General features: G+C 48.6%; 1 protein-coding gene across 2 annotated transcripts; it reads left to right on the top strand.

Annotated features, from left to right (window-relative positions):
- Nucleotides 1-885: 885 nt before the first annotated feature.
- creb3l3a (cAMP responsive element binding protein 3-like 3a) lies at nucleotides 886-14,897 on the top strand. Of its 2 annotated transcripts, XM_018728066.2 has the most exons (11): nucleotides 886-1,002; nucleotides 1,114-1,490; nucleotides 2,214-2,327; nucleotides 2,556-2,808; nucleotides 2,959-3,092; nucleotides 3,461-3,571; nucleotides 4,420-4,526; nucleotides 5,010-5,078; nucleotides 5,220-5,304; nucleotides 5,551-5,647; nucleotides 14,606-14,897. In XM_018728066.2, the coding sequence occupies exons 2-11, from the start codon at nucleotides 1,470-1,472 to the stop codon at nucleotides 14,887-14,889; spliced, it is 1,275 nt and encodes a 424-aa protein (XP_018583582.2). In that variant the 5' UTR covers nucleotides 886-1,002; nucleotides 1,114-1,469; the 3' UTR covers nucleotides 14,890-14,897. The 2 variants fall into 2 exon arrangements, with proteins under 2 accessions (XP_018583582.2, XP_018583583.2); XM_018728067.2 differs by lacking the exon at nucleotides 1,114-1,490.

Genomic DNA, 14,897 nt, shown 5'->3' with positions numbered 1-14,897 from the left:
GCAGACTGTTTTTGCATTCTGTTTACTTTCAGTTTAGGCGTCTGGGAAATAGGAGAAAGCGGCAAGAAGCACATCACCGCGTGATATTACCCTGTGAGTTGAGCCTGCATCAGTTCTCCACTTTGAGGCTTTCTTGTTATGTAAAACGTCCGCATAACTGCCATAAACAAAGTACATTACCGCAATTACTCTCTTTATAAAGGGGCTGCGGACTGCAGGTAACTTATTGAATTGCATAACAGGAAAAGTGCGAAAGGATGCAACTGATAATAAAAAAGTTGTCGGTTCTAGTTGTTGTAGTCACGTGCATTTATTTTTTTGCGTTAGATAGAGGACTGCGCATAATAAATGAATAATGTAATTAAAGGCTTTATCTGGGTGTCTGTTTATCCTCCGCGGTCTTCGTCGCTGTGCGCACGTGGGACCGCGGATGTGTTTTTCCAGCTGTCAAAATTTTTGTAATTCTAAACTGAAATAATTCTGGTGTCATCCTGGCCATCAGTGAGTCCAAGCAGTAGCCAGCCGTTCACTGAACCTTTGAGCGTGGTGCTTACCGCCATGACTTGCGTTTCCAGAAACTTGGTCTAAATCATGCCGTTAGAAGAGATTCTTCACGGAAAGTCCTTTATATTTCAGGATCGAGATTTTAATCTGTCTCCAGAAAAATGGCATTGCATGACATAAGGTGCTACTGTATATAATATGGTGATATAAAGGGAATCGAGAGCTCATATGGCCTACATGTCAAAATCGGTATTGTCATGGTGTCGCAACAAAAGGAAGCCGTCGGACCCAAGTGCGGAGCGTACGGGTTCAAAAGGCGAATCCAAAAACCGTGGTCACGAGATAGTCCAAGGGTCGCCGATGTACAAACGTAACCAGAGGGACAATCCGAAAACCGTAAACCGTGAGACAAGCAGGAGATCGTGGAAACCGTGAGGTCCAGAGAATAAAGGGAAAGGAGACGGGAGGACAGGGTTGAGGACGGGAGGAACAGGAAAGGTAAGGCTTCAGGAAGCACACACTGGAGCGATGATCAAGGTTGAACAAGGTTCCTCGTCCGAGTGTGCTCCGGACTGCCCTTTCATGCGGTCGTCCCCCGATCCGCCGCAGGTGATCCTCGCTGCGCCGAGGAGGGCGTGACAAGTGTGAAGGAAGTACAAGTATGAGGTAATCCCTACGTAGCCGAACCACTTTTTAAGGGAGTGGAATACTGTTGTAAAAATCCCTGTCTTTGAGTGTAATGAGAGCAGCCACTCCTGTAGTCCAGTCTATCAAAGGTCATCACCAGGCGAGGACCTATCATATGAGGGTGTCGGGCTTATGCAAAGTGTGCTGCGTTGGAATTTAAACTTTGTCCCGCAGAGCAGTTGTGCTGGGTCTCACATGCAGCACTTTGCGATAGTAACAACTGGCAATTCGCTAAATAAACAAAATACTGCTGCTTGTACTGTAGAACAAGTGGAAGAATGACACACTACTCAGGCAAGGTAAGTGTTTTTAAGTCGGGGTGACGCTTCTATTTCCACGAAAGTCTTCGGTTTCATCCGAGAAATTTATCGGCGCAGCGCAGGACTCTCGAATGGTCTAAAGTGTAAAGTTCAAGTTATTTTATAGCACGGATTTACTTGCCTTGTGTGTTTTTTGAGCTCTTAACTTCGCAGCACAGTTATACTGTGGAAAATGTAACTTGGCTTTATGGCTGACGGGGAGGAAATATGTATATACATGAAATAACACAAACTTTGAATAGGTGGAAAATGTAACAGGTTTATTACTAATACCTGAGAAACATGCTCAAGAAATTTCAGCTTCTTCTTCTTCTTATTACTATTATTATTGTTATTATTATTATTATTAGTATTATTATTATTATGCGGGGGGCGCGGTGGCACAGTGCTCTGGACCGGGTCCTGCTCTCTGGTGGGCCTGGGGTTCAAGTCCCGCTTGGGGTGCCTTGCGACGGACTGGCGTCCCGTCCTGGGTGTGTCCCCTCCCCCTCCGGCCTTACGCCCTGAGTTGCCGGGTTAGGCTCTGGCTCTCCATGACCCCGTATGGGACAAGTGGTTCAGATGATATATGTATGTGTGTGTGTGTGTGTGTGTGTGTGTGTGTGTGTGTGTGTGTGTGTATTCTTCTTCTTCTTCTTATTATTATTATTATTATACCAGTTACATCCTAACAGTCTTGTTCTTTCATTTACTTTTTTCAAGGACTCTCATGGGGTAGAGCTGTTAGATCTGCTGTTTGATCAGACTGATGGGATCCTACGTCACGAGGAACTGGGATGCCATGACAACGAACCGTGGCCAATCACAGAGCACTGCGTAAGCAACATCCCTACTCCGTGTCTTCGAACGTGTCGATGTTCGGGATCTCAGTTTATATCATGCTATATCATCTCAGGTACTTGATCTGTCTAGCCTGCCTCCTATTTTGCCTCGATGCTGGTTTTCTCTGACTGGGGCCTGTGTCATTGTGTGAATGTTTTCTTTGGCTCCTCTTTGACCTCATAATGGAAGCTGTCAACTGAAACAAGCTTGTTGTGAGCGCAGATGCCGAGCATCGCTGATGGCAGCGACGACTTCATCAACGTCCTGCTAAGCGGCTGTGACTCTGTGTCGGATTCTGCCCAGTGGTCTCCCTCTCCTAGTGACAGTGGCATCAGCGAGGACCCCCAGTCAGATAACATGGACAGCCCCCCACCCCCTGACAGCCCACCACTGGATTCACATTTTTATGGCTGTATGCAAACACCTATCAAGGCTGCTTTGGGAATGGTGGGGCCCAGCGTTGCCCGTGGTCTGGGTGAGGCACAACGTCAAAGACAACCTGAAAGAATGCTTAACTAATGACACGTAAAATGCAAATGTGAATTAACCTAAAACATAAATCCAGGTTAATCAACGGAAAGGTACCTCTTCAGAAATGTTATTAAAAAATTGTCTTTTGCTGCAGATGCCTGGCAGTCTGGCTTTTTCCCAGGGACCTCTGGGGGCATGCAGCATACCCCAGATGTTCACAAGACCCAGCAGTCTTTGGGACTTGCCCTCACGGTGAAGGATCTGCTGCTTTCCGGCACCATGGAACCGGTAAGTCTGAGGACCGGAGTCTCGGGTGGGGAGTGACACAGTGCCATGGAGAGAACAGCTTTTGACTGGGACAAGCTGGTATGCACACCACAGCTGCTTGGCTGAGGGACCAAGAAAGACTTGCAAGAACAAGGAAAAAAAATGAGAGCGAATGTGTTAGACGAGGCGCTGGGGTCAGCGATGTGTTGTTCAGGGCGTAGGTATGTGGTTATAAGAAGGGCAGAGCAAGGTCAGGTGAGAAGTTATGCAGAGTATGTGTGATTTAAGAATGCTGTGTAAGACTCTGGAGATAAATAGGTTTCTACAAGTGGCCAGTTGGAAAAGTTTTCCCGCTTTTAAGGACACTGGTTCTCCGTGTTGACTCTTAGCTGCAGCAGCCATCCCAGCAAGGTGTCCAGGAACTGATCCTCAGTGAGGATGAGAAGAAACTGCTGGCCAAGGAGGGTGTGACTTTGCCCAGCCAGCTGCCCCTCACCAAGGTACCCAACACTGAAGTGCTCCACAAACCCAACTAATCGCACTGGACCCAATCTCATTCCCAAAACAGTTGACTGCTTAAGTGCTGAGATGGTCACCAGATGTACCCCGAAGAACTTCTTCCACCCCCACGCTCCACGAGAGCGCAACTGGGTTCAATGTGCTTTTAACCCAAGCTGTGCATTCAGGCCATCTGGTAACTGACAGAACGTTCATCTCGCAGAATTACAGCAGGCGCTTTTGAATAAAAAATTCATTTAAAGGACAATGCCATGTATTAATATTACATTGCAGCTTCGTCGGTAGAAACTCTAGACTCTTTCATGTGATAGAGAGCTGGGAAGCTGTGCAGTGGTTTGAAAACGAGTCTCTAAGCTACCCATAAGACTAAAGTTTGCCTCATACTTTAAGGCCATGTAAAATGAAACTTTCTTATGTCTGAGAGTGAAATTTGATTTTAAAAAAAAAAAAAAACACGGACAGTTAAATATTAATTAAGAAGGGGTTAATGCATTAACTGTAAGGTAATACAGAGTACAATCAAAAACTGTATTCTTGTTTATGGAATCCAGGTGCAGGCATCTGTGTTCTTTCAGCTTTAATTTTCACTGAACATATGAGTAAATTTTTCATAATGATATTAGTGGTTTTCTGTGGCACTGAAGTTTTGAAGGACATGAAAAAACGAAATAAAAGATTTTTCTGGAAAAGTGAGCCGTTGCACTGCTCTAATCTGGTCCATGAAACTCAGACATGTACGCTGGTGTGCAGCCAATTCTTAGTTCTAAGCATCAATTATTGCTTTGCTATGTAATAAAACATGCAATAATAGCATTTGATTTCCTCCCAGTTTGAGGAGCGGGTCCTGAAAAAGATCCGCAGAAAGATCCGAAACAAGCAGTCGGCACAGGAGAGCAGGAAGAAGAAGAAGGAATATATTGATGGCCTGGAGAGCAGGTATGAGGTGACAGTGACGAACACACTGAGCTGTTGAGTCCCACATCGACATGATGAACGGTGTCCAGCCGGCCTGACGGGTGACCGATGACCGACCAACTCAACAGTCGAGCTCGTTCAACAAAAGAGCGCCCGTTGGCATAGTCGAGGAATGTCGGCTAGAGGCGCGGGAAAAGTGCTCAGCTGCCGAAAAAGTAATAACGGTAACCGAATTTGGAGAAAACACGCTTCGTAGTTTTGGTTTACAGGCACACCTGAGCAATTTGTCTTTTGTGTTTAATAAGACCCACAGCCGAGAGCTGAAAATAGAACCTGCACACACTCTTTGTAAATCCATTTAGCAAGCCTTTCTAATCTAGAGTGATTGTGCATACTTTCGCGGGAGAGTACGGCGCAGTCGAGTCGCAGTGGGAAGTAAAACGTGAACACAGGGCTTTTTGGGGGAGTGAGCAGCAGGATGCTAATGGGATTTCTCACCTCCAGGATGGCAGCCTGCAGTGCACAGAACCAGGAGCTGCAGAGGAAAGTCTTCCAGCTGGAAAAGCACAACATGTGAGGGATTTTTTTCTTTTTTTTTTTTTTTATCAGTCATTCTGTGGCAGCGCAGTTACGGTTCTCAGAAGACTGATTTTTTTTTTTTTTTTTTAGGGAATCTAATCCATCGTCTCCCCCATCCCTCTTCTGTTCTTCCAGGTCTTTGATGGAGCAGCTGCGCAGGCTGCAGGCCTTGGTGATGAACAGCTCCAATAAGGCGGTCCAGACGGGGACTTGCATCCTGGTGAGGCCGACAACCTGGGAGTCACACTAACACCTAACACTTCACACCGATCACACACGGAGCACTGATACCTAGAGTCAGAGCTCTAATTGTGAAAAGACTACCATGCTAGTACGTCAAGCACGGTCGTGCTATGTAGACGTCGGATGGCACTGAGAGATGCGCTGTCATTGCCTCCGATGGCCATGTGGGTATCGATGACCTCGCATCCCTTTCTGACCCCGTGTCGTGTCCTGCTCCATCAAGGTGCTGCTTCTCTCCTTTTCTCTCATCCTCGTCCCGAGCCTGCAGCCCTTCTCCGACAGCCGGGTCAGCCGGGAGGGAGACTTTAGCCCGGTGAGAGGTAAGACCGCGTTCCCAACGTCGTAAATCGCCCATCGGTGCTGTAAACATCCTGGCTTTAGAAAACACCAGGACAGGAAAGCTGTGCTCTGCTGCACTCATTACACAGCTCAGCTCGGTACGAAATAATACGCAGCATAATAAAATAATATAATGCATTTATAAGATAATAATGAAACGAAATAAAATAAGAACACATGAACAGCAGATGAGCAAAATGAGAGCGGTAAAGCTAAGTAAGTAAATCCGCCACGAGATCTTGCGAAGCAAGGCATCCGTGGTATTATGGAAGAACAAAAAGCCGAGCCTTTAGACTGTCAGGGGAGCTTTGCGCAGCGTGGAAATAGAACGATTTCCTTCAGTCAGCTGTCACTTGTCTTGCGGTAATGGGTTTCTGCTGGATCTATTGTACACAGCACCCGTGCACGCAGCACAAGGAACACTTGATGAGTGACAATGCCAGAACTGGGTAAAAATGCAATGCACGAATTTGAATGCATTCAGCTTCTACCATTCCACTTTTCCGCTTAAGCATAAGCTTGTGGTCAGTTTGACTGACGTTGGCCAAGATCAATAAGCGGAACACGCACATGCGAGCACCGAATCAGTTTCTTAAAAGGAATGATTCCCCTCTGCTCCCCGCAGCGACTTGAAAATAGACGAAAGAATTAAACAAACAAGAAGTTTTTCCGCTTTTAATGTTCTTCACTGAAGAAGCTTTTGAAAAAGGCGCGTTGTTTTGTCGAGATGTCGTCGTGACGACTGTTTTTGAGGTCCTTGCGGGAACGTTTGTGAAGACCAGATTAGCAAAACGTGGTACGCACGCACGCACGCACGCACGCACGCACGCATATACATACTTAAGCTTAGAACTGTTAGAAGAATATTGATCAACGGTATGTAGGAAAAGAACTCAGGATGAATGAAGTGACTTCACATCCAAGTGAGCAGGTGATTCTAAGAGCAGAACTACTTTATATACTGAAAAAAAAAAGAAGAAAAAAGAAAAAAATGGGCTCCGTCGGTCTGTTTGTGTACTTTGCAACATGACTTTTCTGTTTTGCGTCTACGCATTTTTATTTTGTAATTCAGAGCAGCCTGGATGTGAACACAAATCACTATGTGTAAACAGGCCTGATGGAAGGAGCTATCAGATGACATAACACTAACAAGCGGAGCGGTCAAAGTTGCAATGGTCTAGAGGCACAAAAAAAAAACCACATTTGAAATGATAAGGGAAAGAGGAAATATATCTGTTTTAATCACAATTTTTCTTTCTTTGCCTATTAGCACAATTTCATGTATAACATGAGCAATGAGTTTACTGTTTTAGCCCTTTCTAGAGCTAGAGGACCAGTTGACTGCTAAAAAAACAAATACCGCAGTACAGCAGCAGATATGTTGGGAGGCTGGAAGTCAGCTAGATATCAGCCTTGTGGGAAACGTGTAGAGGCGACGCGGCAGAGCCCTACAGTCTCCTAGGGCCCAGATTCTCGGCTGAAGAGAACTGCTGCCCAGAAACTGGGAGGTTCTTCCAACAAAAGGTCAGGCCACCACTGCAATGTTTCTTTCAGGTGTGCTTTTCCACATGGTGAAAGACATAGGTTATATTCAAGGGCACAGTTGGCAGTCAGCAGCACACACCTTGCTCTGCACTCTTCCGCTGTTCCGGCGTCATTTCATGCCATTCAGGAGAGACAGAATGTGTTTTTGTCTGGTGTCAGAACCGCTTTCTGCACTTCTGTGCTGCGCAGTTTAATTGGAGACCTAGGGACCTAATCCCTTCTTTTTTTTTTTTTTATCTTGTTCCTTTCCGATCCCTTTACTGTCTGTCTTCAGACTTTCCCTTGTGATTGGTGTAAAAACCATAAAAGGTGTTGAAAATTGTCTTTATTTATACGTTGATTTTGCTGCACAGATTGTCACCTTATTGTCGACGACCTTCGCAGAAAGATGCGGTACACAGACATGCGTCCAACTTTCATTTTGCTTATAGCTCACCCCTTTATTTAAGTACTGTATCGGCACATTTAAATTGTTAGAGATCCATTAACCACTGCTTTGTTATTGCTAAATTTTATTCTTTTTATTTTATATTTAATAATAATATCGTTTATCATATTAAATTTTTTCTCAAAACATTTATTATTCTTTCTTGGAGCATTTCACGGACTTCAAAACTCTTTCAGGAGATTCTCATCAATTTGGAAAATTCTCACAAATTTCAGACTGCATATTGTGCATTTAAAATGTACTGTGTTTGTTACATGTTTTTTTTCGGTTTAATCGCCTTTTCCAACATTTAAACTCACTAAACTTACGCAAAGGGTGTCTGGTGGCATTGTGGTTGGTGTGGCTGCTTTTGCCTCCAAAGGTTGCTGGTTCGATCCCCATCTCTGGCTGCAGTGCCCTTGATCAAAGTGCTTGTCCTGCAATTGCTCCAGTACCTTTTCCCAGCTGTGTGCCCGGGTAAAATCGTTGTGCCCCTGCAATGGACTGGCGTCCCGTCCAGGGTGTGCCCCCTCAACCCTTCAGCCTTGCGCCCAGTGTCTCCAGGATAGGCTCTAGCTCACCGCAACCCCACTTGGGACAAGCGGTTGTTGAAACTGGTTGGTTAAATCGATGCAATTTTGGATTTTTTTTTTTTACATACTATCTGTGTATTGAGTAAACAAGAGAAGTTGCACTTGTCTTTATTTAGACCTGTCAATGGACAGCCACCGTTATCTCAGTGTTGTTGGGAAACACTTCACCCTTGACCCAGTACCCTTATATCATTCACTGCTTTTTTTTTATCATGTTGCCTCCTTTTTGTTTTCCCGTTTCCATGTTGGGAAAATATTGCATCATCCATATTTACTTTTTGTGCTGAAAATGAGAAACGTTGGGAAGATTGTTATTCTCGTTTCCTTTCGGTTTTCCAAATGTAAAGTGTCTGACAAAATTTACTGTATTTGTCACAGCCTGGCTCACATTTCCATGGACTCTTGGGATTCGTTAAAAAGCGACTTACACTCTTAAGGTACCTACAAATATTTAACCATTCATACAGCTGGGTAATTTTAACTGTACAAATGTAAGCTCCTTGCTGAAGGGTTCCACAGCAGTAAGAGAGATTTGAACCAGCAACCTTCTGGTCTGAAGGCAGCAGCTCAAATGGCTGCACTGTCAGCTGATCCCTGTTTGCTTTGCCACTAACTATATTCTAAGTAACTTCACAGTTTTCCAGGTAGTATAATTTACCTTATGTGTGATCTTCTTCAATGGGGGGTGCGGTGGCGCAGTGGGTTGGACCGCAGTCCTGCTCTCCGGTGGGTCTGGGGTTTGAGTCCCGCTTGGGGTGCCTTGTGATGGACTGGCGTCCCGTCCTGGGTATGTCCCCTCCCCCTCCGGCCTTACGCCCTGTGTTGCCGGGTAGGCTCCGGTTCCCCGTGACCCCGTATGGGACAAGCGGTTCTGACAGTGTGTGTGTGTGTGTGTGTGTGTGTGTGTGTGTGTGTGTGTGTGTGTGTGTGTGTGTGTGTGTGTGTGTGTGTGTGATCTTCTTCAAGGGGACAACTGTATCTCTCAGCTTCTTTAATAAGCAGCATCCTTAGGAAATACATGTTGTATGTATGTAACATAGCTCCTGGACTCATTCAGGCACTCAAACCCCTCCGTGAACCGCCACCTTACCGTGGTGGAGGGGTTTGAGTGCCTGAATGAGTCCAGGAGCTATGTTGTCTGGGGCTATATGCCCCTGGTAGGGTCTCCCATGGCAGACAGGTCCTGGATGAAAGACGAGACAAAGCGCGGTTCAAAAACCCCTTATGAAGAAAAAATCAAGGCTTTCGTTTACCCCGCCCGGTATGGGGTCACCGGGGCCCCACCCTGGAGCCAGGCCTGGGGGGGGGGCTCGCATGCGAGCGCCTGGTGGCCAGGTCTATGCCCACGGGGCTTGGCTGGGCTCAGCCTGAAGCCATGACGTGGAGCCGCTCTTCGGTGGGCTCACCACCTGCCGGAGAAATCGTAAGGGGCCGGTGCATTGTGATTTGGGCGGTGGTCGGGGCCGAGTGCCCGGCCGACCCAAACCTTGGGCGCCAACTCTGGTTTTTGGGACTTGGAATGTCACCTCACTGGTGAGGAAGGAGCCTGAGCTGGTGCGGGAAGTTGAGAGATACCGTCTAGATATAGTCGGGCTCACTTCCACTCACAGCTTGGGTTCTGGAACCACTCTTCTCGATCAAGGGTGGACTCTCCACTATTCTGGCGTTGCCCAAGGTGAGAGGCGGCGGGCGGGCGTGGGCTTAATAATAGCCCCCCAGTTCAGCCGCCATGTGTTGGAGTCTACCCCGGTGAATGAGAGGGTCGTCTCCCTACGCCTTCGGGTCAGGGAACGGTCTCTCACTGTCATTTGTGCTTATGCGCCTAGCGGTAGTGTAGAGTACCCGGCCTTTTGGGAGTCCCTGGGGGGCGTGCTGGAAAGCGCTCCCACTGGGGACTCTGTCGTTCTACTGGGGGACTTTAACGCCCACGTGGGCAGCGACAGTGATACCTGGAGGGGCGTGATTGGGAGGAACGGCCTCCCTGATCTAAACCCGAGCGGTGAGTTGTTATTGGATTTCTGTGCTAGTCGCGGTTTATCCATAACGAACACCATGTTCATGCATAAAGGTGTCCATCAGTGCACTTGGCACCAGGACACCCTAGGTCGGAGGTCGATGATCGACTTTGTAGTCGTTTCTTCTGACCTTCGGCCATATGTCTTGGACACTCGGGTGAAGAGAGGGGCTGAGCTGTCAACTGATCACCACCTGGTGGTGAGTTGGATTCGATGGCAGGGGAAAAAGCTGGACAGACCTGGCAGGCCCAAACGCATAGTGAGGGTCTGTTGGGAACGTTTGGCAGAGGCCCCTGTCAGAGAGGTCTTCAACTCCCACCTCCGACAGAGCTTCAACCAGGTCCCGAGGGAGGTGGGGGACATCGAGTCTGAATGGACTATGTTCCGCGCCTCCATTGTCGGGGCGGCGGTTCGGAGCTGCGGCCATAAGGTCTCCGACGCCTGTCGTGGTGGCAATCCCCGAACATGGTGGTGGACACCGGAAGTAAGGGATGCCGTCAAGCTGAAGAAGGAGTTCTATCAGGCCTGGCTGGCTCATGGGACTCCTGAAGCAGCTGACAGGTACCGACGGGCCAAACGGAGCGCGGCTCTGGCAGTCGCCATGGCAAAAACTTGGGCTTGGGAGGAGTTCGGTGAGGCCATGGAGGAAGACTTTCGGTCGGCCTCAAAGAGATTCTGGCAAACCGTCCGGCGACTCAGAGGGGGGGAAGCGGTGTTCCACGAACACTGTTTACAGTGGAAGTGGTGCGCTGCTGACCTCAGCTGAGGATGTCCTCGGGCGGTGGAAGGAGTACTTTGAGGATCTCCTCAATCCCTCCGACACGCCTTCCGTAGAGGAAGCTGAGGCTGGGGACTTGGAGGGGGACTCATCCATTACCCTGGCTGAAGTTGCTGAGGTAGTCAAAAAACTCCTCGGTGGCAAGGCTCCGGGGGTGGATGAGATCCGCCCCGAGTTTCTCAAGTCTCTGGATGTTGTGGGGCTGTCTTGGCTGACACGCCTCTGCAGCATCGCGTGGAGTTCGGGAACGGTGCCTCTGGACTGGCAGACCGGGGTGGTGGTCCCTCTTTTTAAGAAGGGGGACCGAAGATTGTGTTCCAACTACAGGGGGATCACACTCCTTAGCCTCCCTGGGAAAGTCTATGTCAGGGTACTGGAAAGGAGAATCCGACCGATAGTCGAACCTCGGATTCAGGAGGAGCAATGCGGTTTTCGCCCTGGCCGTGGAACACTGGACCAGCTCTATACCCTCACTAGGGTGTTGGAGGGTTCGTGGGAGTTTGCCCAACCAGTCCATATGTGTTTTGTGGACCTGGAGAAGGCATTCGACCGTGTCCCTCATGGCATCCTGTGGGGGGTGCTTCGGGATTATGGGGTTCGGGGCTCGTTGCTACGGGCTGTTCGTTCCCTGTATGACCGGAGCAGGAGCTTGGTTCGCATTGCCGGCAGTAAGTCAGACCTGTTCCCGGTGCATGTTGGACTCCGCCAGGGCTGCCCTTTGTCACCGATTCTGTTCATTATTTTTATGGACAGAATTTCTAGGCGCAGTCAGGGAACGGAGGGTGTCTGTTTTGGTGGCCGCGAGATCTCGTCTCTGCTTTTTGCGGACGATGTGGTCCTGTTGGCTTCATCAAGTCAAGACTTGCAGCGTGCACTGGGGAGGTTTGCAGCCGAGTGCGAAGCGGCGGGGATGAGAATCAGCACCTCCAAATCCGAGGCCATGGTTCTCAGTCGGAAAAAGGTGGATTGCCCCCTCCGGGTTAGGGGGGAGTTGCTCCCTCAAGTGGAGGAGTTTAAGTATCTCGGGGTCTTGTTCACGAGTGAGGGAAAAATGGAGCGGCAGGTTGACGGACGGATCGGTGCGGCGTCCGCAGTAATGCGGTCATTGTACCGGTCTGTTGTGGTGAAGAGGGAGCTGAGTCGTAAGGCGAAGCTCTCAATTTACCGGTCGATCTACGTTCCTACCCTCACCTATGGTCATGAACTCTGGATCATGACCGAAAGAATGAGATCGCGGATACAAGCGGCAGAAATGAGTTTCCTCCGCAGAGTGGCTGGGCGCACCCTTAGGGATAGGGTGAGGAGCTCAGTCACCCGGGAGGAGCTCGGAGTAGAGCCGCTGCTCCTCCGCATCGAGAGGAGCCAGTTGAGGTGGCTCAGGCATCTGTTCCGGATGCCTCCTGGATGCCTCCCTGGGGAGCTGTTCCGGGCTTGTCCCACTGGGAGGAGGCCTCGGGGCAGACCCAGGACACGTTGGAGAGACTATGTCTCCCGGCTGGCCTGGGAACGCCTTGGGGTTCCCCCAGAGGAACTGGAGGAGGTGTGCAGGGAGAGGGAAGTCTGGAGTACTCTGCTCGGACTGCTGCCCCCGTGACCCGGCCCCGGATAAGCGGAGGAAGATGGATGGATGGATGGTATGTATGTAAGGTGTCATGGTGTCCCCCCGGCGCGGATGGGTCGAACCCAAGTGTGGAGCACAGGAAGTGAAGTCAAGGGGCAATCCAGCAGACATGGTCAGGGAAACAGGCAAAATGGTCACCGATCTGTGAACAGAATCCGAAGGGCAAATCCGAGAGTCGTTGTCCAGGAAACAGGCGAGAAGTCGTGGAAAACCAGGAAGTCATAAACAAGGAGCAGGTCCTGGGAAACTGGGAGGTCAGGAGAACAAAGGCAAGCAGGAGTAGTGCAAGCGAGCAGCAAGGCTGAACAAGGTTCCTCAGATCCACCACACAGCAGGCACCAGCTGAACCCACCATGCCACCTAACACACACACACACTTTCTGAACTGCTTGTCCCATACAGGGTCACGGGAGCCTAACCCGGCAACTCAGGGCGCAAGGCTGGAGGGGGAGGGGACACACCCAGGACGGGACGCCAGTCCGTCACAAGGCACTCCAAGCAGGGCTTGAACCTCAGACCCACCACACAGCAGGCACCAGCTGAACCCACCATGCCACCTATACCGATTGTTCTTAATTTTTTTAAATTGGGGACAGCTGGTAGTGTAGGGGTTAGAGCCACTGCCTTTGGATTCAGAGGTCTCAAGGTTGATCCCCACCTCTTGTTGTTGTACCCTTGAGTGAGGTACTTACCCTAAATTGCTCCAGTAAAAATTACCCAGCTGATAAATTTGTAAATAACTGTAAGCCTGTAATAATTGTAACCTTAACATTGTTAAGCTGCTTTGGAGAAAAGCGTCAGATAAATGTAAGATGCTGGTTTTGCTTAAGGCAGCACGATGGCACTTCATAGGGCCTGAGATTTTTGGTTGTAGGTTTCAATCTGGCTCTGTCTGTGACGAGTTTGGATGTTCCCCTCGTGTCAATGAAGTGCAGTTCAGATGAATTGGTAATCTTATATTACCCGAATTGTGTGTGTGCGTGGCTGCCCTGCAATGGACGGACAACCTGTCCAGGGTGTACCTCCCCTCTGCCCAGTTCTTCTATTCCAAAATACATTTTGACTTATCTATTATTTCATCTTCCTACACTTCATTTGAATGTCTCAAGGTCCATATTGTAACCTGTATTTGCAGCTGTTATAACATTAATTACATTTCACTGCATTGTAGAAGCAAAGAAATTAGGGTTTAACAGGTTGTATTAGTCCATGTTTTCAGTAACTTATGGATGACTTATGTCTCAATATATATTACACACACACACACACACACACACACACACACACACACACACTGTCTGAAACCCCATATCCGGTGCAGGGTGCAGTGAACTGGAACCTAACCCAGCAACACATGGCGCAAGAGGACACATCCAGGATGGGACGCCAGTCCATTGCAAGATACCCCAAGCAGGACTCGAACCCCAGACCCACCAGACAGCAGGCCCTGGCCAACCCTGCTGTGCCACCGTGCCCCCAATATATATTATAATTTTAATGAAGAATTTTAAAATCTCTCTTTAAAAATCCTTTTTTTATTTGCTTTGTTGAATGAAACAAGCTGTTGGATAGCTCTTTAAAAAACGGAGGCCAGAGATTTTCAAGTGCTACTTAAAAATTTTAACTGATTAGGAATATCATAAAAACAGGTGTAGTAGTTCTTTGTTCCCCAGCATCACCTCCTCCTTAACTTGATCAGCACTTCATGAAAAAGGGTAGATGGGCAGATGGGTAATGAAAGCGTTATAAGGGAAAAATAAGTCAGTTAGAGACTGAAAGGTAAATTTGTCTGTTGTAAATCATCTCTGAATGCTGTAGCTGACTGCTTTTCAACACTGTTGTGTCAAGAAGTTTTGGCTAAAATGTGTGGTTTCCTTCTATCAGGCTTCAGCTTTTCAAAGCCGCCATCAAATAATATTCAGTGGGTATCACCCATGATCCTCGTCTTCTCTCTGTGCAGTCCAGTCGAGGTCCCTGCACCACGTGCAGTCTTCGCGGGTCGTCCACATCCTCAACCAGCCCTATTCTGTGCCAGAGGAGCCCAAAGGGCTCGAGAAGATCAGATCCCTGCTGAGTAGGCCTCATGCGGTGCAGATGTCATCTGATTCGGACACCATCTCTCACAACAGCAGTGTGGAGCAGCAAGGCCACTACGATGGAGACCCCATCACAGGTCATGTGACCACCATGACCTGGACGGCACGCCGCAGCAAGCCCCTGCAGCCCCATGCTGATGACATGTGACTGCAAGA

The sequence above is a fragment of the Scleropages formosus genome, chromosome 9 (assembly GCF_900964775.1).
Source record: "Scleropages formosus chromosome 9, fSclFor1.1, whole genome shotgun sequence".
Lineage (NCBI taxonomy): Eukaryota > Metazoa > Chordata > Actinopteri > Osteoglossiformes > Osteoglossidae > Scleropages > Scleropages formosus.
The sequence above is the reverse complement of the archived record's forward strand: the minus strand, read 5'-3'. Positions and strand labels throughout refer to the sequence as shown.